The 26500-nt window shown below is 43.0% G+C and overlaps 1 protein-coding gene across 2 annotated transcripts in view; it reads right to left on the reverse strand.

Annotated features, from left to right (window-relative positions):
* Positions 1-7818: 7818 nt before the first annotated feature.
* Positions 7819-26500, reverse strand: part of syt16 (synaptotagmin XVI) — a 37225-nt gene continuing 18543 nt past the window's right edge. For both annotated transcript variants that reach the window (XM_084044078.1, XM_084044077.1), the window contains exons 3-7: positions 21209-21463; positions 18090-18376; positions 13110-13577; positions 12483-12672; positions 7819-9630 (exon numbers count right to left, since the gene is read on the reverse strand). In XM_084044078.1, the coding sequence (XP_083900204.1) occupies positions 9317-9630; positions 12483-12672; positions 13110-13577; positions 18090-18376; positions 21209-21463 (1514 nt within the window). In that variant the 3' untranslated portion in view covers positions 7819-9316. The remainder of the gene's footprint in view (positions 9631-12482; positions 12673-13109; positions 13578-18089; positions 18377-21208; positions 21464-26500) is intronic.

Raw genomic sequence — 26500 nt, forward strand, 5'->3', positions numbered from 1 at the left:
CGCAATGTGTAAAATGTGTATATGTGTGCCGTGCCTGGTTTGTGTTGCACCTGCTGTTTCTTGATTAATAAAAAACAAGAAGAAGAAGAATTCAAAAACGAAAATAAAACACTTGCATACAGGCAGAGTCGTGCTATGTTTACGCTTACCACAATGTATTTGTAAAAAGTGCAATGGGTGTTATTTAAGATGCAATATGAATGGTCTAAATCGTGTTAAATTAATTAAAATTCACGTCAAGTTTGTCTTACCAGATGACAACGTCCAGGAGTCAGAAAGCTTCCCAAATGTTCTTGGAGTGGAGTCGCGATCTTCTGGATCATGCATCCAATAATATTCAGATATTTCACAGTAGATCTCCGTGCAACATTTACCGTACAGTGCCGATCCACCCTGTTACTGCTTGCTCAGCCCGTGAAGTTTAGCTATTTGCGATCCACACTAGAGTTCACACCCACCCAGACGCCGTATATCACCGTTTACAATAATCCACCCAACACACTCCTCCCCGGGTCTTAAAATATCCCTTTCATTCAGTGCAACAAGCAACAAACATCGTTCTCAGTCCGACCTCATTGGTCTTCGCCAGAAGCAGATGTTTCCTGTTGCTATGGAGAGTCACTATAGCGACGACGGTGATGACGCTCCATCACTCTCCTCCTCAACGCTCTCATTCTTCTTCTCCTGGTTCTGCCCAGTGGTGGAAAAAGTACTCACATTTTTTACTTAAGTAAAAGTATCAATACTCTATCGTAGAAATACTCTGTTACAAGTAAAAAGTCCGGAATCCAAACTGTACTCGAGTAAAAGTACAAAAGTATTGGTATCAAAATATGCTTAAAGTGCCAAAAGTAGAAAGTAGCTCATTGTGCAGAATGTCCCGTTTCACAAGTTTTAAAAAAAAAAATTTTTTTTGGGGGAAATAGCAGATCTACAAGCTCACAATGCGTGCATCGTAACGTATTGTGAGCTTGTAGATCGTCTATTTTCAAATGGCCAAAAGAGGGCTAAAGTGGTTAATGTATGTTTTGTAAAAATAATCAAAATCTACAAAGTAACTAGTAACAAAAGTTTTTCAATAATTGTATTGGAGTAAAAGTACAACTTTTGTCTCTGAGATGTAGTGGAGTAGAAGTAAAAGTATTTATTGGAATTACTCCAGTAAAGTAAAAGTACCTCAAAATTGTACTTAAGTACAGTACTTGAGTAAATGTACTTTACACCACTGGTCCTGCCCCCCTGGATGGTGCTGCCTACCTGGTTTCCATCTAGACCTGCTATAATCCTTACTCTGGGTTAAGTAAAGCAAGTGTTGTGATTAGGACTGACATTTATCTGCTTGACCAGTAAACACATTTGTTTATTCACTCTTATCTGCATAAGCACATACTGATACTGATGCACTTGAGCCACATCACCTGGCATCAACAGCTTTATCAGATAGATGAACACCTGTGCACAATGATACCAGATGATGCATTTGTTGTTTTACATTTTGTTTTACATTTCTCATATCTACTGGACATATTTATTAATGTATATAATTAAACTTAGAACTTGTATGTGATACTGCCTGGTATATATATATAAAGATTTGCATTTGGCTGTGGACCTCCATAAGAGAATATTAGTGTTCAACTTTTTCAAAATTTGTCACAGTTTTTCAAAATAAAAAAAGAAAGAAAAGAAAAAAGATATACAAGCTCACAACGCGTAGCACAGGCATTGTGAGCTTGTACATTGGCTGTACATGAGCTTGTGATAGCTACATTTGCGATTAAAAATGTGTTGTATCAATTGAATATTGATTGGACATCAAGTTAAATGCATTCATCCAGTGTCTTTGTGATTGATCAAGGACTAGTTAGACGGTACACTACACATTTACCCATGAAATGCAGTCTTCATGACTTAATTAATTGATCAAATGTACTTCAAGAAGTCCAGAATAGGGGAGCTGACTGGAATTATTGGTCTCATGAAAACATATCACACTGTACACAGAGACATGAAATATAAAAACAAATCTTTGAGGTTCTCATTCTGCACAGAGCCTCTGGAATATTTATAATGTGTCTCCCCTTTCTCAAATTTAATCACTTGCACCCTGGCATCCCAAAATGTTTTTTCAAATGTTTTCAATTAGTTTTTTAATTGTTTTCACAATCTTTCACGATTATTAATCATTTCTCAAAAATCTCTGATCTACAAGCATATACTGTCAAATATTTCTGAATAGCAGAAGTATAAAGTAGGACTTAAGTGGTTAACATCTTTTAGTCCCCTGAATAAGATGTAGGAAAGGAAAATTCATTGTAAGACAATATTGGCCATCACTAATGAACAATCTAGAATTCACATTTATTTCCAACTAAAACACTTCACCAACTCACCCAATCTGTCTCCAAAGTGTAATCTCATCCCCAAAAAATTAGAAACTCTCTAATCCATTCTAATCTACACTGCGTTATTTCCTAAGAGTATGTTGGCCAAGGAATTAAAATCTAGATCTGCCACAGAGGACTAGCTGTGTTGTAGCTGAATGTTCATATCGGGGGCCTCCCATCCTCAGAAATTAAGATATCTTAACGCTGTGTACAGCCCGGGAGGGAAGACCGAGGAAAACAGATGGCAGACAGACGTAAACACAACAGGGATCTGTATTTTTTTTTTATTGGCAAGGACAAAACTTGGTACAAAAAGTGCTCTGTTGATGCCATGGTGTCATAGCATGCATGGCTCACACTGACAGTTGAACAGCCTGACATGGACTACACAGTAAAATCCTGATTGTTAATTTCACTCCGAGAATGTACAAAATGTAACCAAATGTACATGTACACATTTGGTTACAAATGGTTAAATGACCACTGAGGATTTTACTGTAGGCTATAATACTTAAAATATCAGCCTAGCTATCACACCTTCCATGCATACAATTAAGTCCTACAAATGTATTCACATGTACGTCTGATAGATTCATGCAATTTGGGAACCTTTTTTCACACAGATGCGTCTGGTTCCCCAGTAGAGGCAATACAGTACATTACAGGCACTTCGTCAGAGAAATTGCAACCCAGAACAATTAATTGAACATGCAACCATAGAAGTATATAGAACTAAGCTTTTAGATGTCAAACTAACCATTTATAATGTTTAAAAAATATAGAGTAGATATTATAGATTATGTACAGTGACTCTAAACATGCATAAAATACTATATCACAAACTGTGCAGGGAAAAAAACGTAAACATATAGTCTGGTGCGTGGTGCCATATGTATGACGTTTGTAGAATGGGAGCATTGACAAGAAAGCATTGACTGAGCCCATGTCTTTCAGGTGTCATGGAGGTAAACATCCTCCCAATCATGCCAGGGGTTGCATCCCATAAACAGGTTATATATTTAATGTTGTTTTTAATATGCTTGTGTGTATTTCCTAATTCCTTATGTATAATGCCAGTACATGAATAAATGTAAAGATTTCTATCAGCCATTCCTCCATGTAAGAGGAAAACATTATTCCCTTCTTGAGTGTCCGTAACTCAAAAGGTTACTAAAGTAATAAAAAAAACATCTTCATAGGATGACAGCTGTTATATTATGTCACAACTAATCAACACTCATATTCCTCACACAATAACTTCATGAATATTGAACTTAACAAATAATTCGCAATTTAAACATGAGAAATACATCCACATGTTACATCCACCTGTTTCCCAGGCTTCTTCCACAGATCAGCTAAAGCATCACTTCATTCTATCATCATATAATGAAAAGAAATGTTTACAATAGGCTATCTATCTATACAAATAAAGGCCAAAAATATATTCAGGAGAAAATGTGTGGGAGAAAATACATTTGTAATGGCCAAAATACATATACATCTTCCTTTATGTGTAGCATATAATTAATCTTTGATTTGGTTCAAGTTAGAGCTGTGCCATGTGCACACTTCCCTGAATCTTCCATTAACAACCTTGTTCATTCTTTAATTCATTCTCTCTGTAACTGGTTCTGAGGTCAACATGTTACTATACAAACTGTAAACGTTTAACTCTTACGCTGTCCACGTCGTCTCAATTCCAAGGGGACCATTCGCGGCTTCCGAGAATGCTATATTAACTTTCAATGTAATATTCGTTAGACGAAGAGACATGAAATATGTGTAACTGAGCTGATTAGTGGAATTTGCTCAAGGGGATATCGCTTGGTTCTGTGAAGTGAGTCATAATTCCTTAAGGGGATGACTGCAATGATGATGATGATACTGTGATGGTGATGATGAGGTCCCTCGCCTAGACTAACATTCTAATCATGTTTTGTTTGTTTTGTAAAAGCAATGGGTCTCGTTTCCACATAGGCTCTAATGTGTGTTGATATGGGACGTAGTTGGCGTTGATTTACTCCCACTGCAGGTGACACATACAGTAGGTGTCCAAATTGCTCATTTACTCTTCAGCTCATTGAAAAAACTTCATTTAAACAGAGGGTATGAAACCGTGCTCAGATGCACCATGAAACCTACAGCTTTTTTGTTTGTTTGTTTTTTACTAAGTAGAGTAATAACAGTAAGTGAAACAAGTGGCATTATCCCTGGATGATCATTACAATTCATTTTTCAAAAAATGCTGGAGCTGGTATACAGAAGAAACAAACATATCCTATTTCCCTCCAGCTCATCTGTTTTCAAACTGTACGCAAACAGGTTCAATATAATACCCTTTGCTATGACTCGACACATTTCAGCTCAATAGTTGTATTGATTTCATAATAATATGCATATCCGTAGGCACAATGCGTAGTCAAAGTGCATGCTTTACTCTAAAGAGTGTAAACCGAAAATTAGAGACCCTTGTCGGTGCAGGTGGTTCTAGAAAGAACCATGTAATTGTTGCTTGTAAAAAATAATAAATTAATAATAAATCTTTACTGGGCTCTCAGATATGAATATAGAAGAATTGTATCAACTGTGTTGCTGTCACCTTTCACAAAGAAATTAAATTTAAAATACTTGATGGTGAGAACAATAGAATGCTGTGCATTTCTCCAGTAATAACTAGGAGTGTTTTGATTTTGCATATAGAAGCACTTTGCTCCTAGTAGGCCTATTTTGTTGCTGTATCATGAACCTTTCGTCCTGCTTGAGAATGTTAAAACGAGTGTCTTTTTGCATTAGGACGAGGTGGGGAAAAGCTCTCAGGCATTTTATGAACACATGTGACCTGCTGTGACTGTGATGACTATACAACACAGAATACCTTTTTGCTATGAAAATGACTGATCTAACCTGGTGCACTAGCAGATATAGACAGAAGGTCTGTAACTGGAAGAGCATGCACACCTCCCAACAGAGAGGAAAACCTGCCACGATATCTACTATTTAACATAGATTTACTGACTTTTATAGGATTAATTCACCTTACCTTGTCCAATGGACCCAGTCAGATTGCCCCAAAAGTGGCCAACCTTGTCCATCTGACTGGCTCAAGTAAACAGCATCACAGAGTATGTTACAGTAGCCTATTAGATCCCGAGTAACAATAGGGACCACGTAGCTGTATCCTAACCCACCATTCTGCAGGAGCCGAGTTTGAGATGCCCATGCCATGTATGTTTATAGGGGTGTTCATATTACATTATTTGTGCCATCTTCTGTATATGTGATATAGATATAGATATAGTTCTGTACAGCACTTTGGTCAACAACAGTTGTTATTAAATGTGCTTTATAAATCAATTTGACTTGACTTGATTTAATTGCCTTCGAAACCTTGACTCCATAGAGAAAATGTTGTATTTAGAGTAAACAGTTTTCCTTTTAGGTTAGTTTGTGTCCAGCTTTGGCCAGGCCCATCCAGTAGGCTTGGGCCGATATGTAAGCGATAACGCACGGCAAGGTGTCCTCATATAGGAACATAACGGAATAATTACTCCATGATGTGAAGCCGAGTGGAGCTCCACAATATTTGTTATCATTATGCTATATTTTTCAGAGGTTGGGGGGAAAATATATCCTGCCAAGCATATCGAGATATACAATTTTGGATATCGCCCAAGCCTACTGTCCAGGTTGAAACTGGTTTGACCCAGAGCGCCTGGCAAAATCTTGGTCGCAGACTGGCCACAGCATGACTTTGGCAAAAGGAGACAAGGCATATAAGGACACTAGAGTTTCGGGGGGCTACGCCCCCCTCAACCCCAGCCGCGCACGGGGCCCAGCGTGGCCGTGTATATATTGGGGGACCCAAATCGCCGGAGTGAAACTGTGGAAAAATTTTTTTGAAAAAGGAAAAAATTGGAAGAAATCATATTTGTTATGTTTCAGGGGGTCCACAGGGGGTCCGCGGACCCCCTGATGGTCCACTGACCCCCTGTGGAGTGTTGGGACGCGCGGGGACACCCCTGGAACATTGCGGACCATTTCGGTGTTTTTTTTTTTTTCATGAAGGTGGTTGCTTGTTTCTGGCGCAGGCTGTGCAAACCTGGCAACCCAGCGCATGCTGCCGCACGTTTAAGTGGCGTAGCGTCATGAGGGTCAGTGGGGCCGTGGCTCGGTCAGTGAAGACCCTGTAGTGCGGATGATATGTGGCATAGAGGGGCAGATTGTAAATCCACAGAGGAAACATCCGTGGGCTACCATTGGTTCAGCGATGTGTGCGGTCGCCCTGCGGCCCCTCCTCCTCCACCAATGTGCAGTATTGAGAGCCCTGACGTCACAACAATTGGAGCGATGGGCACTGCACTGTGGTTGGTTAGGGTACACCTAGGGCCCAGGTAGAACCCAGTTAAAGCCTGCATGGGCAAACCCAGTTAGGACCCGCCTTGGTCCCACATAAACATGGCTAGTTGGGGCCCACCTAAGGGCCAGGTAGAAGCTACTTATAGCCTGCATGGGCATCGCAGTTGGGACTGAAGTGGATGCCGCTGACATTGCTGACATGGGGTCCATATGGTTTAGGCCACCTTGAAACCATATGGGAACTACGCTGGCATGCTGGCTGTAATGCAAACGCTGCATCATACCTGCAGTGTGTAGTTTGATGTTGTGTGTGTAGCAGATATACCTGCAGTGTGTAGATCAATGTCCATAGGAAAGTCAATGGCCAGCAGTGTTTTTTTTCCCCAGCAGAGTTTCTAGTGTCTCTGTGTCTCTCTGGAAGAGGTTGCACATGAACTCTGCAGCCGCACTGAGGCGCTCCAACACAAACACTCTGACATTAAGCTGCTTCACACAACAAACATCAGCACCACGCTGCTGTTTGTCCAAAAGACACAATATCTCCTCTCCCACCGACGTCATGTGTTCATTTATCGACAGCCGTACAGACTCCTTTTGACACATTTTACGTCGTTTATCCAGCTCTCACTGACTCTCCACATCGGGCTGTTATTTTGCTGCGATCAAGTGAACGATGTGAGAGATTAGCTATCACAGACGGACGGACAGGGGGTGAAACATAGTCTTGCGCCATGCCTTTCGGCCTGGCGGAGACAATAAAAAACCGAAAGTAAAGGAAATGGCCATTTCTGCAACAGAAGTAGTCAATAAACTATGCTATGAAAACATGGGCCACATTGGCAAAGAATGTAAGAAAGAGGCAATCATGTAGAAAATAGCCGATCTCCAAGCTTACAAAGCCTCTCAACGTGAGGCGTTTCGAGCTTGTAGATCGGCTATTTTCACAATATTTACTTGTGGAACGGAGTCAAACAGAATGGGGGGGGTCCCAGAGCAAGTACGTGTATTTGGGGGGGGGGGGGGGGGCGGCGTGAAAGGGTTGATAAACACTGCTGTAATCGGAGCGAAATTATCTGAAATTACTACATGACCATAATGCAGCCTAACATGCGTTGCAGGGGGCGGTCCTGCCATTACGTTAGTTACTGTAGTTGCTGTGGAGCTACATAGTTCTGCAGAAGACACACACAAACATACACCATCTACAATGGACGAACTGAGCAGCAATATAGACATTCACCACACGAACGTGCATTGTTGACAAAGTGATTGCACAGCCGCTGCAGGCATGACAACCAGGTTAGCGTTAGCGACATGGCAGCTATCACAGCGCCCTGTCCGTCGTGCTGCAACTGCCTGTGATGGCTACAGCAGTAACAGCAAGCTGTCTGCGATGCCATTGTCTGGAGACTGCTCTTAGCGTGACACGACCAATGAGAGTGAGCGCTGTAGTTGTTGCTAAGATACGGTGGCGTCTCTGGCCCATAGCTTGTAGATCTCTCACACATGATTGGCGTAGGCTGCGTTGCCAGGTCTGACTTTGTGTCTAAGCAATGGTCGGCTTATTTTTGCGCGCCTTTGGGCTCGTTTGCATTGTGCGCACGGCAGCGCTTGTTTAGCGTACGTCAGCGCGACGTGGCAACGGACGTGGCAACGTGAAAGGTGATTGGCTGGTGAAAAGAAACACCGGACGTTACACCAGAAATGGTGCCTGGAGAAAATGGTGACCAAAAAAAAAGTTTGGAAAAAAAGGAAAAAACCCCCGCAGCGGCTGCCTGCAGTTGTGGTGATGAGGTCGTGCGCACGGTAAACGGTACGAAGCTGCCTCCCCTTCCGTTTTGTCCGACATTTGGTGAGTAGAATTAATTATGTTGCGCGGTGGAAAAGGTGTAGTGAACAGTGAGATGTCCCCTACGCGAGGCGTAAATTCAGCGCGGCCGCCGTGGCGAGTCAGTTGGCGACATGTGGTCTGGCGGTGCGTTGTTTATTCGATAACAGAGCTGTGGGGTGTGGACAGCGAGGGTGCGGAAGTCGGTCGCCATTTATATAGTTAGATGACAACAATCAGTTTCAACAGAGCACTGTCATGGAATCACCCATTCCTTACCTGATGTTCTTTCAAACATATACATTTATGGCAAAACACTGAACACACTTCAACAGCATCCTGAACTTACTATTCTATGTCTGAGACATAAAGCCTTAATTTTGTACATGTGACAGTATAGAAGCCTGTATCTGGCTTGGGTCCAGCCTGTGCACACCCTGGCCAAAGGGGACAAGTCGTTAGAGGAAGTGAGAACAGCCTGTTTCGAGAGAGGCCTGTTTGAAGAATCTGTTCCTCCCTTTTATGGCAGAATTAAGTAATAATAATACCCCATCGTTATGTCAACTCAATCACAACATTCATTCCATCCTCTGTCTAAGAAAATCTACCACAGGCATCTGAACAACTGCGCAGTTAAAACTAACATCCCAACAATCCCTCCATCCTCTAGCTGCATAGGTCCGACTCCGGACGCAACCCCTCCGACCTCTCCACCCCCTATCCATTACTGCCACCTCCTCCGCTAGCCCTCCAGGAGGACGTGCCAGCGGCAGACCTGCTGCCCGCGGCCATCCTTCATGTCCTGCCAGTGGAGCTGCTCCTCTTCGCCGCTGCTGTTCTGTCCCAGCGCCACCCACCCCACCATCTCCTTGCGCTTCATACTGCGCCGGTTGTAGATGGACACCATGAGCGTAACGTCTGAGAGCTGAAACAGAGCCACCTGGAAGACGAAGGTCTCCTTGTAGACAGGGTTGGGCTGGCCCCGACGCACCGATGTCTTACACCGAGAGATCTCCTGCCCCACGGAGTTGAGCAGGGTCAGCCTGCCATAGGTGTCTGCCGGGAGGGGAAATAAGAGCAAGACAAATTCTAGTTCAGTCAGACAACTCTTGGATTGAAATAAATGTTTACTGAGCATAAATATAATATTTATTGAGCATAAATATCTATAAGCATATTTTGGCGTCAAGGCTCTGTCTCAATTAATTTGTTCCCTGTAAGCATGAAAATATTATTAAAAAAGTATGTCAAATTGATATTACAGGGAATGAAATAGCAAGATCCCCCTAAGGGAATCATATAGAAACAGAGCCCACAGGTGGATGCTGAGGTGGTCGTAGGAACACAAAAACTTAATAGATCTAAGCACAAAATAGCAGCAAAGCAGAGTAGCAAGATGGCACAGCAGCTCAGCAAATATAATGAGCAGTAAGCAGAGGTTTACCTGATCAGGAGTTGGCGCTGCTCTGAGTTGTCTGCCTATTTATTTATTTGTTTATTCATTTAGATGCATTTTTTCTAGTTCTGAAGACAACAGACATAACTTAGAGAATAGAGATCCTAGCTTTATGTATTGACTGCAGTGGAATCTAATCCCATCTCACAAAATTCCCACTGACAATAGTCAGGAAGTGTTTACATTGGAAAACACTTCCGATGGTCCTTGTTGTGTATATTGCGTATAGGTTGATTTTCTTACCGCCCTTTTAATGACTGCCAGAGTTTATTCATAATGTACTCACCCCTGTGCCAGCGATTTTCGTGTTTTTTGTTGTTGTTATTTTGTAATTTTTCATTCAAATAGTTTGTCTGGCTGCGGTTTTAAACACATACGACAGATCGACCAGCAGAGAGCAGCAGATCGACCTCTTGATCACTCGCTCACTCGCTCGACCCCCCCCAAACAGGCTCAAACAGTCCATACGTCATATCCAGATGTGACGTTTTCGCAGATCGCCGATCGGGCTTCAGTTCGATGGTATACACGACGACGATAACTGTTCGTCATCCAGACTAAAGAAAATAGAACTAGAGGTCTCCGTTTTTTATACACGTTTATTTACGTTTTTGATATTTATTGAGCGGTGCAACCACCCCTATATGTGAGGTTTGGACATCGACATCCATTGCACCCCCCAACCCTGCGCTGTGATTGGCCACCATTGTACCCCCCTAACACTGCACCGTGATTGGCCACCATGACTCTATTCAGGACTGTGATTGGCTAGAAACACATGACACATGTGCATAGCCCTATAAATATACCGTGTGAAAAAACGTGTTTTTCCCTATTCTGGCCTAAAATGCCTAAAAAAGGCCTTCCGAGAACCGGAAACGGAATCTGCGTCATGAATCCGGAACCCGGTGAGTGTGAAGTAAACAGAAAGCGAAACTGATGATGAAAAATTCACAGAACGCGCGATCACAGATTAAACAATGAAAAGACAAAAGAACGCATATATGCGATCTTTTGAATTTCGGCAATCAAGCGATGGATTTGAAAGAACGCATATATGCGATCTTGGCAATCAATGTGTTAAAACTAGATCAGGCAAATCTGCTGATCAGAGCACTACGTCAGGCGAAGCTTGGCCAATCAAATCCGGATGTTGTGTTTTGTGACATTTGTTGACCCATCAAATCCGGGTGTTAAGTTGTGACATTTTCCATGAAGTCCAACCACCCACATGCCAATTTTAATACACAAGATTACTATTACTTAATCAAGACGCATTCTAGAACAGTAGCTCCTATTCTGGGAGGATTTCCACTGCAGCAGCCTGAAGAGATGAGTGGCCTTTGTGAGTCTGTTGCACAGGCATCACGGCATTGGACTTCCATTTTTGGTGTATCAATTTTCTCTTCCTCGTCACTTCTTTTTTTCTCTTCCTCACCTTTCTTTTCTCTCTCTTCTCCCTCCTCTGCCTCCGTCTTTGTTCGTTTGGCTTTCTTGTTACTGGCCACGTTCCTGCGCCCTCCCTCTCCCTCGTCTTCAGAGTCGGAGAACTCCTCTTCACACGCTATCCTCTTGTCATGGCCACGGATGGAGATGCGTTTGTCTGGGTCTTCATCCTCTTCGTCACCACTGTCCTCCTGCACAGCGTCCTCTGGAATCCGACAGAACCCACTGGTGGTATTTCAGTAACTCTAGAATAGCGAGTACAATGTCATTGACGTAGCAAAACCCAGAGGCCTCAGACATCTTGGCGTCATGCAGCCCTCCGGCCCAGTTGATGGCGATGTCAGGCTGTTGTTTGTTTAACCGCTCCGGCAACAGAGCCCCCTGTTGAGAGCTGGCAGAACTCAAACAAGCCATCGAACACAGGACAATCATCCCCTACCTTAAATCTCTACATGTGTTTGCTATACTCTGACATGTTGTCGGCCCAGATGGAGTGTAGGAACTTGATGTAGTCGTCACTGTGGTATTTGGTCATGACCTCTCCATTTGCCTTGTGGGGACGATATATCTCCATCTTTCTATAGAGGCCATAGTTGAGCAACAGGTTGTGGGTCATGCGGATCCGGTGGGGCTTCATGGGGTGTCCCCGAGCGTATTAATAATTCCCAACATCAACGTCGTAATAGTAGTAAACCTTTTTCTTTTCCATTGTTAACAATCCTAAACCAGTTTAATACATTTCACATTAAGTTTCAGGTCTGCCGCTGCCTTAAATCTTTTTAAGGCCGGAGGTCTTGTGACGTCATGCACGTTGCGGCTGTGATTGGTCTACTTTTGAAGGGACAGATATCCATACAAATCCTGTTCTAGATGACAGGAACATTTCCATGAGGGTCACTCACACACAAACCAATTCATGCACACACATGCACGTGCTTGTGTATACATTTGCAAAAGAAATGCAGAAACATGTGTCAGTTGTCAACTGGCATTGTTTGTTCCTGACCTGGTGGTCTGTTGATGGCCAGGTTTCGGAAATGGCTTCCCTTTATGATCTCCACAGACATGCGTCCTGTTGTGGCGTTGTAGGCTAGGCCCACCAGCAGCTCAGGAACTCCTCCATGGGTCAGAGACTGGGTGGAGGAGGCACTGTCGCTCTGGGACACCGCAGACAGGCTCAGCTGGGAGTCCACACTCTGATGGACACAGAAAGATGGACTTTAAAGTAGCACAAATAGCTTTAAAGTAAAACAAACATTAATAAACAAAATCTCTTACCACTCTAATTACCCACCACCCCATCACATGTCTAAACACTTCCTATTGCACATCCCCCAGTGTTGCTAAGGTTATTTGAAACCCAGTATTATGTTTTGTATACTATGCTGCTGTTGTAGCAAAGTCTTGCGGACATGCCGCACCGACATTTCGCTACTTGTACTTGTACGAGTGAGTGACAAACAAAACCTTCATCTTGATTCTTGTTGTTTGACAAATATCCATGGCACTTACTCTGACCTTGCACTTTGTAAGACGCTCTGGATAAGCGCATCTGCTAAATGCCTAAACTGTAAATTGACTAACTAACTCACAAGCCAGTGTCCAGTGTTATTCTGAGAACGGAGCCTTTCACCTTCAGGTTGCTGCGTGGCTCCAGCACCAGCGACATCTCCGTTGTTCCCCCATGGGGGTCGAGTCCCCCGAGTCTGAGCACCTTCTCCCCCATCATGCGTTCGCGGGACATTCTGCCACCCAGTGCATACAGACGGAACCTGAGTGCCGACAAGGCCAAGTCTGACGGATCCAGGCGTGAGAAGCGGAACGTCTCGTTGAAGTGGGGCAGCGCCCCCCGCTGCAAGGAGGTTTTATGCCGTTGTTTTTTGGCGGGAAGCAGGACGGCGTGCACCTGCCACGAGTCCATCCCACTGCGGCCCTTGTCAGGGATGTCCCTCGCAGTGATGACGGTGACCAGGAGTTTCTCTGTGTCAGGGCGATACTCCAGGGAGATGACCAGGTCCCCACATTTGGAGATGGGGGGTCGGGGGTCAACACTGACAGGCTGAGAGACGGGCTCCTCCAATGGGACAGCAGGGTGGTCTTGCTGGGGGGAGGTGAAAAAACATAATACTGGTTGTTATTTGCAAGTCAGTCAAGGTAAACTTTATTGTCCTCAAGGGAAATTTGGCTTGGGCTTTCACCCCTGCTGCAGCCACACACAAAACATCAGTGACAAAAGACAAAATACTTAACAGGGGGGACACAACATTACACAAGAGCACAGATAGTGGTCAAACTAATCTTCTCACGGTCAATGCTGTTTCAGAGCCTCGTTCAGCATTTTAGTTGACACCGGTACGAACAATTTAAATCTGACATAGTTCCATTTTGGTTCGCTGTACCTTCTCCCAGAGGGCATCATTACAAACTTTCCATGTAGAACATGGGTAGCATCCCTGACTATTTTCTGAGGGATCAGTGCCTTGCTCAACAGTTCACCTTAAATTTCTAATTTGGATGTTCTTGCTGGGAAAGGAAGAGAGTAAAATAATAGAAATAATGAAAGGAAGAGAGCTTTACACACATTCCCCCATACAAGATTAGTTTTGTTTCCTATTATTCTTAACTAATGTCCATAGCATATCATGTACGGTATAGATCTGCTGCTATGCTCATGCACCTTACAGAATGTCTTATCTCTGGTACTTACCGCACCGGATAAATAATAATGTGTAAATCTGTAGATAAATTGTTGTTTTTTATTGATCTCTCTCTCTCTTTCCCTTGCCCCCCCCCCCCATTCTTCTTCTTCCCTTTCTCCTTTATGGAAATTTTAAAAACAATGGAGCTTGCACAAAAACTAATTTCACCCACTGTCTTACACCTGTAAACCTGTGATGAGACAATAAAATGTATTCTGATTCTGACATATATACCGACATAACCTTATCTTGCACTGTCAATACATAGGACCACAATGGAAACAAGTCCCCAGGACTTTTTTGTGTTATCCTTTTAGCCCAAATGTTTTACTGTACCTCCATACTGTTTACATTTTGACTAATAAAGTATTCAATAAATCAATCAATCTAGTCATGGTACTTTTGCAGTATGTATATACTGCTCAGAGAAAAATCCTGTAAATGTTGTCGAGGGTACAAAAAGACCCATTTATGGTGTTTGTTGTTTGGGTAGGTAGAAACAGCTCTTTTGATTAGCCTGCAGTACAGAGTTGTCCAGACAGTCTGTTCTTTGACCATGAAACTGGTTTTATGCACAAATAATGTTGCCCCTTTCACAAAGTACAATCCTCCGTGTTAACTCAGAGAGGGTACAGATGGAAGGTGTTCCAATTGTACCCTCTCAGAGTTAAATTAACACGCAGGATTTTACAGTGCACGTCTGCACACATCGTCTCAGAGGTGAATAGGAAAGGCAATGCCAACAGAGACCAAGATTGAGCAAATCTCCACTCGTTTGCACATTGATTTATTCTAGCCCATATGTTCCAAGAGACCAAGCCATCATAATAATAACCCTAATCATTTCAATGAATAGACTTTCCCTGCGGACTCTGAATCGGAGAAAGACCTACAGTACTCCATCCCCTCCAACACAGACAGCACACAATGACACATGCAAGCACGTACGCACGCACACGCGCGCACACACACACACACACACACACACACACACACACACACACACACACACACACACACACACACACACACACACACACACACACACACACACACACCCCCCCCCCCCACACACACACACACACACTCACTCACTCACTCACTCACTCACTCACTCCCCCCCCCCCCCCCCCACACACACACACACACACACACACACACACACACACACACACACACACACACACACACACACACACACACACACACACACACACACACACACACACACACACACTAACACGCAGTCAAGCAGCCTCTCCTATGGTAAGCAAACAAGACATTGATTATGTCGGTGGCGTTGACAGAGTGGAGCCTGAGTGTTGCCGTTGCCTTGGTAACAGCAGACGAGATAAGATAGCGGCCGTGTGGCGCAGCTCCAATTGTTAGAACACACACACGGGTCAGAGGTCGCCTCATCAAAAGCTCATCGTTGCTGTCGGTTGGAAACCTTGTATGTCCAAACCAAAACCATTCCTTTTTAATTATTAGTTAAAAAAAAAAGTAGTGAAAATAGCCGATCTACGAGCTCACAACGCGTCGTGTTGTGAGCTTGTAGATCTGCTATTTTCACTACTTTTGTGCGACACTCTTGTATGATGAAGTAGAGCATACATTTACGAATAAACATATCAAGTACACACACGCAAACAAACGCACACACACGCACGCACACACACAGTAGTATTAATATTAATATTAGTATTAGTGTCAGTATTAAAGGAGACACACCATGAATTTCACTTTTTTTAATTTTGTTGGTATTTTTTGGGCTCCCCAGTGTCTCTTGTACCCCAATTCTTTTCTTTAACATTCAGTCATTCATTCTCATTTCAGAGATTTTCAGAATGGGCGTGTCTGAACAGGCCATCTCAGAATGGCAATGTTTGCTTACATCACGAAACTTTCTGCCCATGTATTTTGACAGACAGAATTGCTCAGTAGCACCCCTCTGCCCAACAGGACGTTTTGGTATTGCAGCTGAAAGTGCTTTATAAGCCTGAGAGAATTGACTTGGGATGAGTATATCTGAGTGTTGATTTAGGCTCAAACCTTTTGAAAATGGTTTGAGTGACATACACCATATGATATGAAATATCAAATATTTTTTTTAAATTCATGGTGTGTCTCCTTTAATATTATTTGTAGTAATAGTACAAGTATCAGTAATAGAAGCGTTAGTATCAGTATAGTTCCATAAATAGACTACTACAGTACACTATGTAGTAACCAGACACCCCCGCCCCCCCCATGTATAATTACTATTATTTTCTGATTTCTAATTAATTTCTTAGATAGGTCAGTGTAGAGAGAAAGGAGAGACGTGCGACACAAGACCGACAGTTGGATTGGAACTCGGGTCCTCGCGGCTCACAAGCATCTGTGCAGTGTGCACGAACTGGCTGAGCCAACAGGCACCACAACCAGCCTCATTTCTAACGTACAGTACCACTCCTTTCAACATATCAATAGCTCATCGTGTGTGTGTGTGTGTGTGTGTGTGTGTGTGTGTGTGTGTGTGTGTGTGTGTGTGTGTGTGTGTGTGTGTGTGTGTGTGTGTGTGTGTGTGGGAGGCATTTAACGCGCAGACTGCTCCAGATTTCAGTGTGATGTGATGAGAGAAACACACAGAAATAGACTGCGGATCACACACACACACACACACACACACACACACACACACACACACACACACACACACACACACACACACACACACACACACACACACACACACACACACACACACACACACACACACACACACACACACACACACAAAGCCTTGGGGAGCCCTGGAGATAAGCACTGCTGCAGGCAGTGATAGCAAGCATGGCTCGCCTACTCTCTCTCACACCTTCCTCCCAGCTGGGCACAAAATCAATCACAACACAACACACCAACACACACGCACGCACGCACGCACGCGCGCACGCACACACACACACACACACACACACACACACACACACACACACACACACACACACACACACACACACACACACACACACACACACACACACACACACACACACACACACACACACAAACGCACGCGCGCGCATTCTGACTGCGTTCCCTGTCAAAGCAAACACACACAGAATCTTTCTTGGATGTTAGCAACAGTCACTCTCAAATCACATAACACATACACACACACACAATCCCCTGGTGTTCCAGTTCAACAGACAGTGTCTTCCAGGCCTTTGATAATTATTCATAAGGTTGTGTTTGTTAGACAGCACAGAGCTGAGGAGGAGATATACAGTATTTACACTGGGCCCCGGGGCCACAGCACTGACAGGCCTGACTTGTTCCATCCATAATGAGGAGCACGCTGCTCATCTGTTGGCTTTGAAAACACCATGCCCGTTTATCTAGTTCCATTATGGAGACACATCTGATATGCAATAACTCACTGTTTCCCAAACAATGGGTCGAGACCCAATTTTGGATCGCGGGACCCAAATATCCCTTTTACAATCCATTTTACAATCTTTAGAAAATTACGATTTTAAAATATATATTTTTTAAAAGGTACAAAAAGATAAATAAATCCAAATGTTTCAGAAATAAATAAAAGTATTTTTCATAAGAATTCAAAATAAATTGCATAATATTTTATATACTTAAGAAATAGAGTAAATAGCCTGGGTCCTGGGGGGAATTTCTCTTTTGGCTCTCGAGCTTAAAAGTTTGGGAACCACTGACATAACTGATAAAAAATCAAATGCTCAGGAAGGAAAGGATTGGATGAGAGATTGACGGAAGCAAAGGAAGGAAGGAAGGAAGGAAGGAAGGAAGGAAGGAAGGAAGGAAGGAACGAACGAACGAACGAAGGAAGGAAGGAAGAAGAAAAGGATGAAAGAGAGACAAACAAATAAACAGAAAGACCTGACCGACCCACCCACCTCAGGGCTCCAGGTAGAAGAGCTGTCTGTGGGGTCCTGGTTCTGGTTGTCATAACCCTGCAGATCCACAGCTGTCTCCATCTCTATGCTACCGTCTGGAGCCTGTCTGATCATACTGGGGGTGGGGGTGGCCCTCTGGCCCTCCAGTGACCCCTCCCTCAGGGAGGCCTCCGGCCCCTGGGCTATGTTCAGGGAGCCCGTGGTGGAGGGCCCCTCCTGCTCCTCTGCACCAGGGGCGGACAGGGGGTCCTGGAATGGCTGGGTCTTCTGGGCATCCATGTCTGCTGCTACAGTAAGGTAAAGTAATGGGAGCCATTATTTACACATTAATAACTGGTATCAACATGTGATACATAATAAAAGATCTAATAACTTGACAAGAGTGTCTGACTGAATTCCATTAACACCTGGCTATCAACAAAATATTCAACCTGGCAAGCACATCAACTAGGGTCGGATTACATAATGACAGGGTCAAAAATATACAGCGAGCAGCAACATGACAGGACATCAACTGTAATCACTCATTCACTACACAAACTATCACTTACAATTACACTGCAGGCAACTGAATCTTTGTGACAGCATCGCATGATGAGCCTCAAAGGCAAGACTGCTTCAAAACCTCACTGCTTATGTCATTCATTTGACTCTGAATGGTGAATGAAGACAGCAAGAATGATTACTGTTGACTATATTTATTGACCAGATCACTGGTGGAAAACTTGAAGCTGCCAAAATCAATTCCTGAATTCTCAAAATGTTGTTTTGGAGTATTCTCCAAATCAAGGCATGCCCCTCCCTCGGCCCCTCACCATCATGAATATGAAGGCTGCTCTGCACCACGACAGTGCTTTTCTAGTAGAGGGGTTCTTGTGTCATCAATGGGACAGTACAGACAGTACCATACAACAATCAATGACAATTGACTCCAATTCACCGCCATTAAGTTCAGCAGGACAGTTATATCTATTCACCATGGAAACAGGCTGAGGTGAGTCATAGCGTGTGTGTGTGTGTGTGTGTGTGTGTGTGTGTGTGTGTGTGTGTGGGGGGGGGGGGGGGTTCTCTGGTTAAATCAGAAGTTATGTCATAGCATCTGGTCAGAGAACACATCCGCTGAGGTCTAACTATACAATGAGAAGGTCACCACTGTTCTGTACTGCACCTTCATACTGTAGGTAAATAAGATATTTACCAACACAAACTGTTAACGGACTAACAGAAGCCTCTCAGACAGCCAAGTCACAGAATTACACAGTAAAAGCCTTGATATATTATTTATATATATACGTGTACATATTTTTATTTGACCAATAGCGTCACCTCAAACACAACCTCAAAAGTGGAGTACCTTATTCGGTTAATTAGTAGTTAACCAACCAAATTAAGTAATATTATTCTTACCGAACAACACCATGATAATACCGCACACATAACCCTGTTTACTTTACAATGCAGGAAGCTGTGCTTTCAGCACTGGGAAATTGTTGGCTGAACCATTAATGGTCCAATTAAATACAAATTGGGAGTATTTCTTCTTGGAAATGCGTTTAACAGGCATACTCTTACTGAACACTTTTTTTTCGACTTTGGCAGGTCAATAAGAACAAAAGGACATAATAAGAACTTCAGCAGTGCCTTGTCAAAGTTATGTTCGGCAATTCTTGAACCTCCAGGATTTTCCAATTAGTTGAACATCTCCGCCAGCCGAACATTGTGTGTGATTGGTCAGAAGTTCAAGGTGGCTGTGTTTTATTTTGTTTTGTTTCCGCATTCTGCCCAAGGCTTGATTCTGCCAGCAGCGAACAATGGATGGTTTTTAAGTTGGTTGAGGATGTTAGGAGGTACACACACGTCTATAATGTCTATAAGGTCCCTGTCTGAGGGACCATAAGCAGCACCTGCCGCAAGAAAGGGCAAAACCAGTGTGACAAATTCCTGCCAAAGCAGGTCAGACTTGGAGCGTGTCGAAGATGGTAAAATCTCTATTCAGGGGCAGTACACAATGCTTCAGTAGCTCGAGCGAGCCGCAGTGTTGCTTGGCAGACTGCTGAGTGGGCAGGGTAACCGGGGTTTAACGTTCAGAAATCAGAGCTGAGACGATAGAACTTTGTTTAGTTCGACAAGTCCTGCCAAAGCTTCATTTGGAGTATGCTGCAGGCTTCAGGAGGCCCACCATGTGATGTCAACCTCATTAGATCAGCACTTCATGAAAATATCTCGAACTTCTAGTGTTTTACAACTAACAAAGTGGGGTGTGATCCTTCATACTCACCACGTCAATAGAGGCCTATGTAAAATGGACCGGTAAGAATTCATTTTTGCACACTCCAGAATTGACTGTGTACGTGTGTGCATGGGATCATTTAAAACATTAAGTAGGTCAAAGAAGCTTATTGTCAGTATTAGCCGAGAACACAGGAGTCATACGCCCGTTTCAATGTGCTAAACTGATTTGGCCTTGCCTGGGATGGAACCCAGAACCTTGTGGTCCAAAGGCAAGACACTATACAATATGCCATTATTGTAGGATAAACATCCCTCTCCGCTTTGTGCATTTGCAACCACTTCATTTAAAAAAGAAATTCTCTCTTCCCTCCCTCACTTCTACCCTTGCCACTCGGCTGAGGCCACTGATCCTCATTAGGTTGTGTTTAGGACACTAGAAACCATTGGAGTATAAACAAGTTTTCCAATTAAACTAAAGACCCAGATCTCTGTTATCTGCCCACTGGGCTCATGTGTACTGTTTCCAATGCAGCTCAGCCCCACTGAGCCCTTTATACAGTGGTTAATCTGTGATGGAGATGTTATTTGTGGCCTTTCAGACCAGTGGGGATAGGCTGGTTCATGGGATATTAGAGAACCCTGACTGACTGGTGCGAACTCTGTTTGGTGGACTTAGGACTTTTTAGGGGATGATGGTGGTGAACTCAGATTTTTGTTTTATGTGATGTCAAGTAGATTATGGAGTTGTTCTACTGTTCTACTGTTTTCAAAAAGTGTTTTCAGGGTGTGCGTGCGTGCGTGTGTATGTGTGTTAACTGTGTTTACAATGTATATAGTATGTATATTTATACATAATGTCCAGTAGCCTATAATGTTTATACCCATACCTTCACAATCTGATGGCTCTGTGCTGCCCTCCTCCTGGTCTTCAACTAGTCTGTTAAACTTGTGTCGTCGGCTTGGCGGTGGCTGATCCTGGTTCTGATTCTGATTCTGTGTAACGGCGGTGTTGGCTGCAGTTGAGGCGTATCTGAAGCTCTGGGAGCGCGACACGGAGATCTCAAACTGCTTCAGCACCTCGTCTTCGCTGTTGGATGAGCTGGTGGCATCGTCGTCGTCATCGTCATCACCGTAACTGTTCACTGTCGGAGGGAAAGGAGGTCACACACAAACATACGTGTATGTGTAGAGATCCACACATACAGCTACAGAAGACAGGAGTTGAGACTGGGGACAAGCATGATCAAATCTGGGGAGAGGAGTGGAGAGGAGTCTACAAAGGAAAATCCACACAGCAGGGGAATCATGGATGAAAACAAAACAGGGGGGAAAAAAACTTCAATAAGAATGGAACAGCAAATGAGGCTTCAAAGCATGGCTCAGTTCATAGTTGTTAATGTGAGACTGTCTGTCTCACTATCCACACTCCAGACACACAAACACACACAGGAGTGCGCGCAGCCGCGCACACACACACATACACACAAATTCTCTCCACATTTCACTCAGTCACTCATAGTCTCAGTTTCTCACTCTTTCTATCCCTCTCTGCTTCTGAATATAACACACATACACACATGCACATGGGTGTAGACGAATGCTGCTCTATTCACTTCATAATAATTTCCCCATAATTGGCTAGCAACAGCTGAATGAATGATGCGGTAACGAAGAATACGCGGGCGCTTGCCCCGCACCCACTCTCACCAGCACGGGTCAACAAGCACAAAGTGTCCCTGTCTACCTGAGTTATCACCATGGTAACCTAAGGGGCAGATTTGCTTTTCCGAGAGTGGGCGAGGGAAGGCTGATTGATTTATTGTCAAGATGCGCTTGCCTTGCACGCACACAAACTTGTGTATAATAGATACGGTGACATCATTATAAGAAACATTGTGAGGCAAGTAATAACTAATTAACCATGACTAACTGTACTGTACTTTCTATTGCTGAAGACAATTACATACACGCTTACTCACGCACACACAGGCATAAAGAGACACTTTGCAGGTTTTAAAATTGCTTATATGAACAGTCAACAATAAAGTGACAATGAAACAAAGTAAAAATGTTTCAACAAATGTACATGCAGTCCCAGGACAGATTTACACTTAAATTCAACACCTTTATGCTGTGAGAGATTAGTGTTCTCTCACATAGGGTGAGGGTTATAGTGTCCCTGCAACACTTTGCTTAAACTAATCCACATTGCTCTGTGACCTCTATTTTCATTTTAGAACATAGTCTACAGATAAAACATGTCAACCATCAGCTTCCCCAAGCAAGAGCAAGATAGACCAGAGTAAAAGATGGCATCTAGCTTGTTTCTTCTTCTTTCAGCTCTGTGTGTAGGCCTATCTGATCTGTCTGTCTACAGTATGTATTTATCAATCTACTATTTAGAGGTTCAAACATAAGTCGTCATGCATTGACTCTTAGTCAATGTACCTTCTGCGTTCGGTGGTGACATAAGATGGGCCTGTTCGCATTGCATATTAACGAGGACGGAACGTGGACACGAACGAACGGTACCCCATTCACGTCCTATATTGACGAGGAGGAGGGATCATTACTCATTACTTATCTGCCTCTCGAACAGCGCTCAGTCGGCATTAGAGGACACTCTCTTGGTAAGCATCTTGCTCAGGTGTTCCTCACCGGGCTCAAGTCCACTTCTGACGGCGCGCCTGCCTTGTTGTAAGTTATGTTTTGGTTTCATTTTCAATATTTAATGGTGTTTTTAAGTTTAAGTCCGTGTGGCAAGATGCAGTATATATCATTTTCAGACAAAAAGGTTTTTAAATAATAATAATGTCTCTGTTAATGTCTAATAATACATGTCACGTGAATTGAGAATTAGTGCCATCTACTGCTTTTCTCAATATTCACATTAGTGGATGGAAACACAGCTAGTGACGAAGTACAACACCACTTGAGATTGACATAAAGGATATTATTATTATTATGGATATTATTCACAGATTTACAAGTTAGGCATTTAGCAGACGCTCTCATCCAGAGCGATGAATGGCAGCTGAAAAGTAATAACTTAATGTTTGTACTGTATGTTTCCTTTAGGTAGATTACATTATTTTCCGCACTGACGGTATGAAAAATACCCAGAATTAACCTTCAGCTGCTGCTGATTACTCATCTGTTAAAGGCATTGACGGCGAGTCAGAGATAAACAAACACCGCGCCTCCTGTAGTTCGTTTCCCCGACCACCAGGGGGTGACGCAGGAGGGACTTCCATAGAGCTAAGGGAACTTCTGAAGGGGCCATGCCGAAAATAGGTTTCTTTATTCGGATATAATTCGCGGAACTGCCCACCCCTGCTGGTTCTCTGAATTTTTGGGGCGGTGTAGCCGCCCCCTATAAGTGAGTTTTGGACACTGACCAATCCTGCACTGTGATTGGCCAATAGTCTACAACGCATTGTATACCCCTAACCCTTCCATTGTTAATGCAAAATGAATACTTTTGCAAAGTCAGCCAATCACATTACAGCTAGTGTCATCACCACTAACTGTAATGTGATTGGCTAGCAAATTCAGGACTGTGATTGGCTAGCGAAACACATGACACATGTGCAGCCCTATGAATAGCAGTATGGACTTTAAAACAAGTCATTATCCTTTTTTTAAAGTGAGTCATGTTGTGATGACCACACACCGCCCACTTCACACTGGGTGTGATTTTTATTTTTAAATAGGCTCTTTCATGATAAATTGACCACATATATGAAGTTAAACAACTAAATTGTATCCAATTAATGTTGCCTAGAATCCCTTTAATCTCTCTGAATTGGTAGAGAGTAAAACGTAATAAGGTATGGTTAAAGGTGTTGGAGAGCTTTGGTGATTCTCCGGGATTGAACATTTAAACATGGCTTGCATTTTCATGAGGGCAATTTTCTCCTCTTAAATGTACCTTCACCGTAACCATACCAACGCGGTTGCTACAAAGAGCCTATTTGTGTTTGCGTTAAAGGCCAGTGCACACCAATGCAGTATACATGTGTTTGTTTATTTATTTAAAACAACATAGGCCTATTTATGTATTTATTGATTATATAGTACATGTATATTTGATATTGTTTTCTTATTGATATGTTCCCTTTCCCCCCCTATACTCTTATGATTATCTGTTTTGTAACTGCAGTTTGTGGGAGCTTGTATGGAAAATAATTCCATAGTGCATATGGTACAATCGCACAACACATCACGGATGTGCACTTGGAGATCTTTTTTTTTTTTTTTGGTGTGCGAAATTGTAGGACAGAGCACAAATTAAGCTTTACTCTCGCTACCTGTCTGTCTGTGTGAAGATGGGGACCTCCACTGCTGAATGCAACTGTACAGTCTGTCATCAATCTAAGGGTGTGTTCTGGAATACGCTCTGAGCACTCTCTCTGGTCATTTGAAATTCAGAGTGGTCAGAAGGTCGCAGTTCAAAAATTCAGAGCACCACACTCTAGGTTATATAATATATAAGGATAATTCCTTTTAACAGGTCGTTCATGAAAGTCCTTGCGGTCTTGTTTCCAATGAGAACCTGTGAGCAATTAGGGGTAAGAGTCTTGCTCAGGGACAAATTTCATTTCATCGACACATAAGCTGACCTGGCCTGGAATCGAACCTGGGGCAACCAGGGCCTCTGGCTCCCTAGGCGGGCTCACTAACCATTCAGCTATGGCCGCCCCTAGGTTGACTCAGGGGGCAAACTGACTACCCCGAAGTCAGAAGCCGGGTTATCCAGAGCGTCCAAAAAGTGGAGGAGGAGGTCATTGCAAAATGCTATGTTTGGTATCCTAGACAGTATTCAACACACCGATGTGTACAAAACAGGCTATACATGGATTGAATTGCATGAATTTTAAAAGGTGAAAATGGCAACATTAGTATTTATTCTGGCCATTCGTAAATTCACTCATATCAGAGCACTCTGTGACGTCAACACCAGAGCACTCTGTGACGTCAACAACAGAGCACTATGAATTCTGAGGAGATTCTCAGAGCGGTGCAATAGCGATGTTTTTAATTAGTTGTTGTGTTAATGAAGACGGCTCACACCAAAAATGAGACCTGTTGATGTAAGACATAGCTGCAACAAATAGCGTTTTAGGTGCGTTCCCATCGGCCGAGAAACGGCACGGCACGTTCAGTATGTTATTTTGAGTGATGTAATTTGGTATAAATATTAATGTGATGGGAGATCTTATGTGCACCATCAAATCAGTGTGGTTCTATTTGCCTGTTTTACAGGAATGCTTACAGCTTACAAAAAGAAGCCAAGAATACACAGGGAAGACCTCCATGGACATTTTAACTACAACACGTGGTCGAGGAGTGATGTCAACTCCATGGACAAAAATAATTGAAAAAGTACCATAATTGTGGTACTGCCTCTTGGAATATCTTACACCTGTGAATCCCTACATACAGATACAAACAGAACAAAACACAAACATACAATTTCTCATTTCAATATTGCTATCCTGGGCAGATTCTAAACTGGAATAGACAGACACTTGAATTTGGAAGAATTTCAAGAAAATAATTACTTGGTAAGATTACTTGGAGGCTTTATAATTGAAATAGCATTAAATGGTAGAAGTTTTAGCCATCATTCAGATGAAACTGAAATCAATGGAAGCACAGACACCAAGCTATAAGCACGATCGATGTTGTTCTAATCTTCCTGCTATCTCTATCGGTTCATCTTTTTTTATTTCGGTACAGCCCTATATTGACTATTCATGTCAATAGGGCTTATGTCTTACGTCATACTGGGGTATTCCCTATAAGATCAAATGGCCACTGCATGGTCAGTTACAAAATGAAAGTGAATTTGATTGGTAGAGTTCAGAACAACCTCTGCTGATTCTATACCACCCCTGTGTAGATGGCTGTTTACCTGTCGATATACCTCCTTCAATAAGACACCAGTCCCCAAAGACAGCAGCTCTCACTCGATACACAAACACACTAAGGCATACAGATGAGGCCAGACAGTCATTTGGCTGCCGCTCGATGAATAGAAGACTGTTAAAAGGACTGAATGAAGGAGTGTTTCCAATAAATGGGATGAACAGGATTTCAGCTGCAAATTACACTCTTGAAAACAAATGTGCTGCTGTAATTTGTGTATGTGTTTCATACATGTTTCATATTCGCTC

The sequence above is a fragment of the Gymnoscopelus microlampas genome (assembly GCF_963454915.1).
Source record: "Gymnoscopelus microlampas genome assembly, chromosome: 20".
NCBI classification, from domain to species: domain Eukaryota; kingdom Metazoa; phylum Chordata; class Actinopteri; order Myctophiformes; family Myctophidae; genus Gymnoscopelus; species Gymnoscopelus microlampas.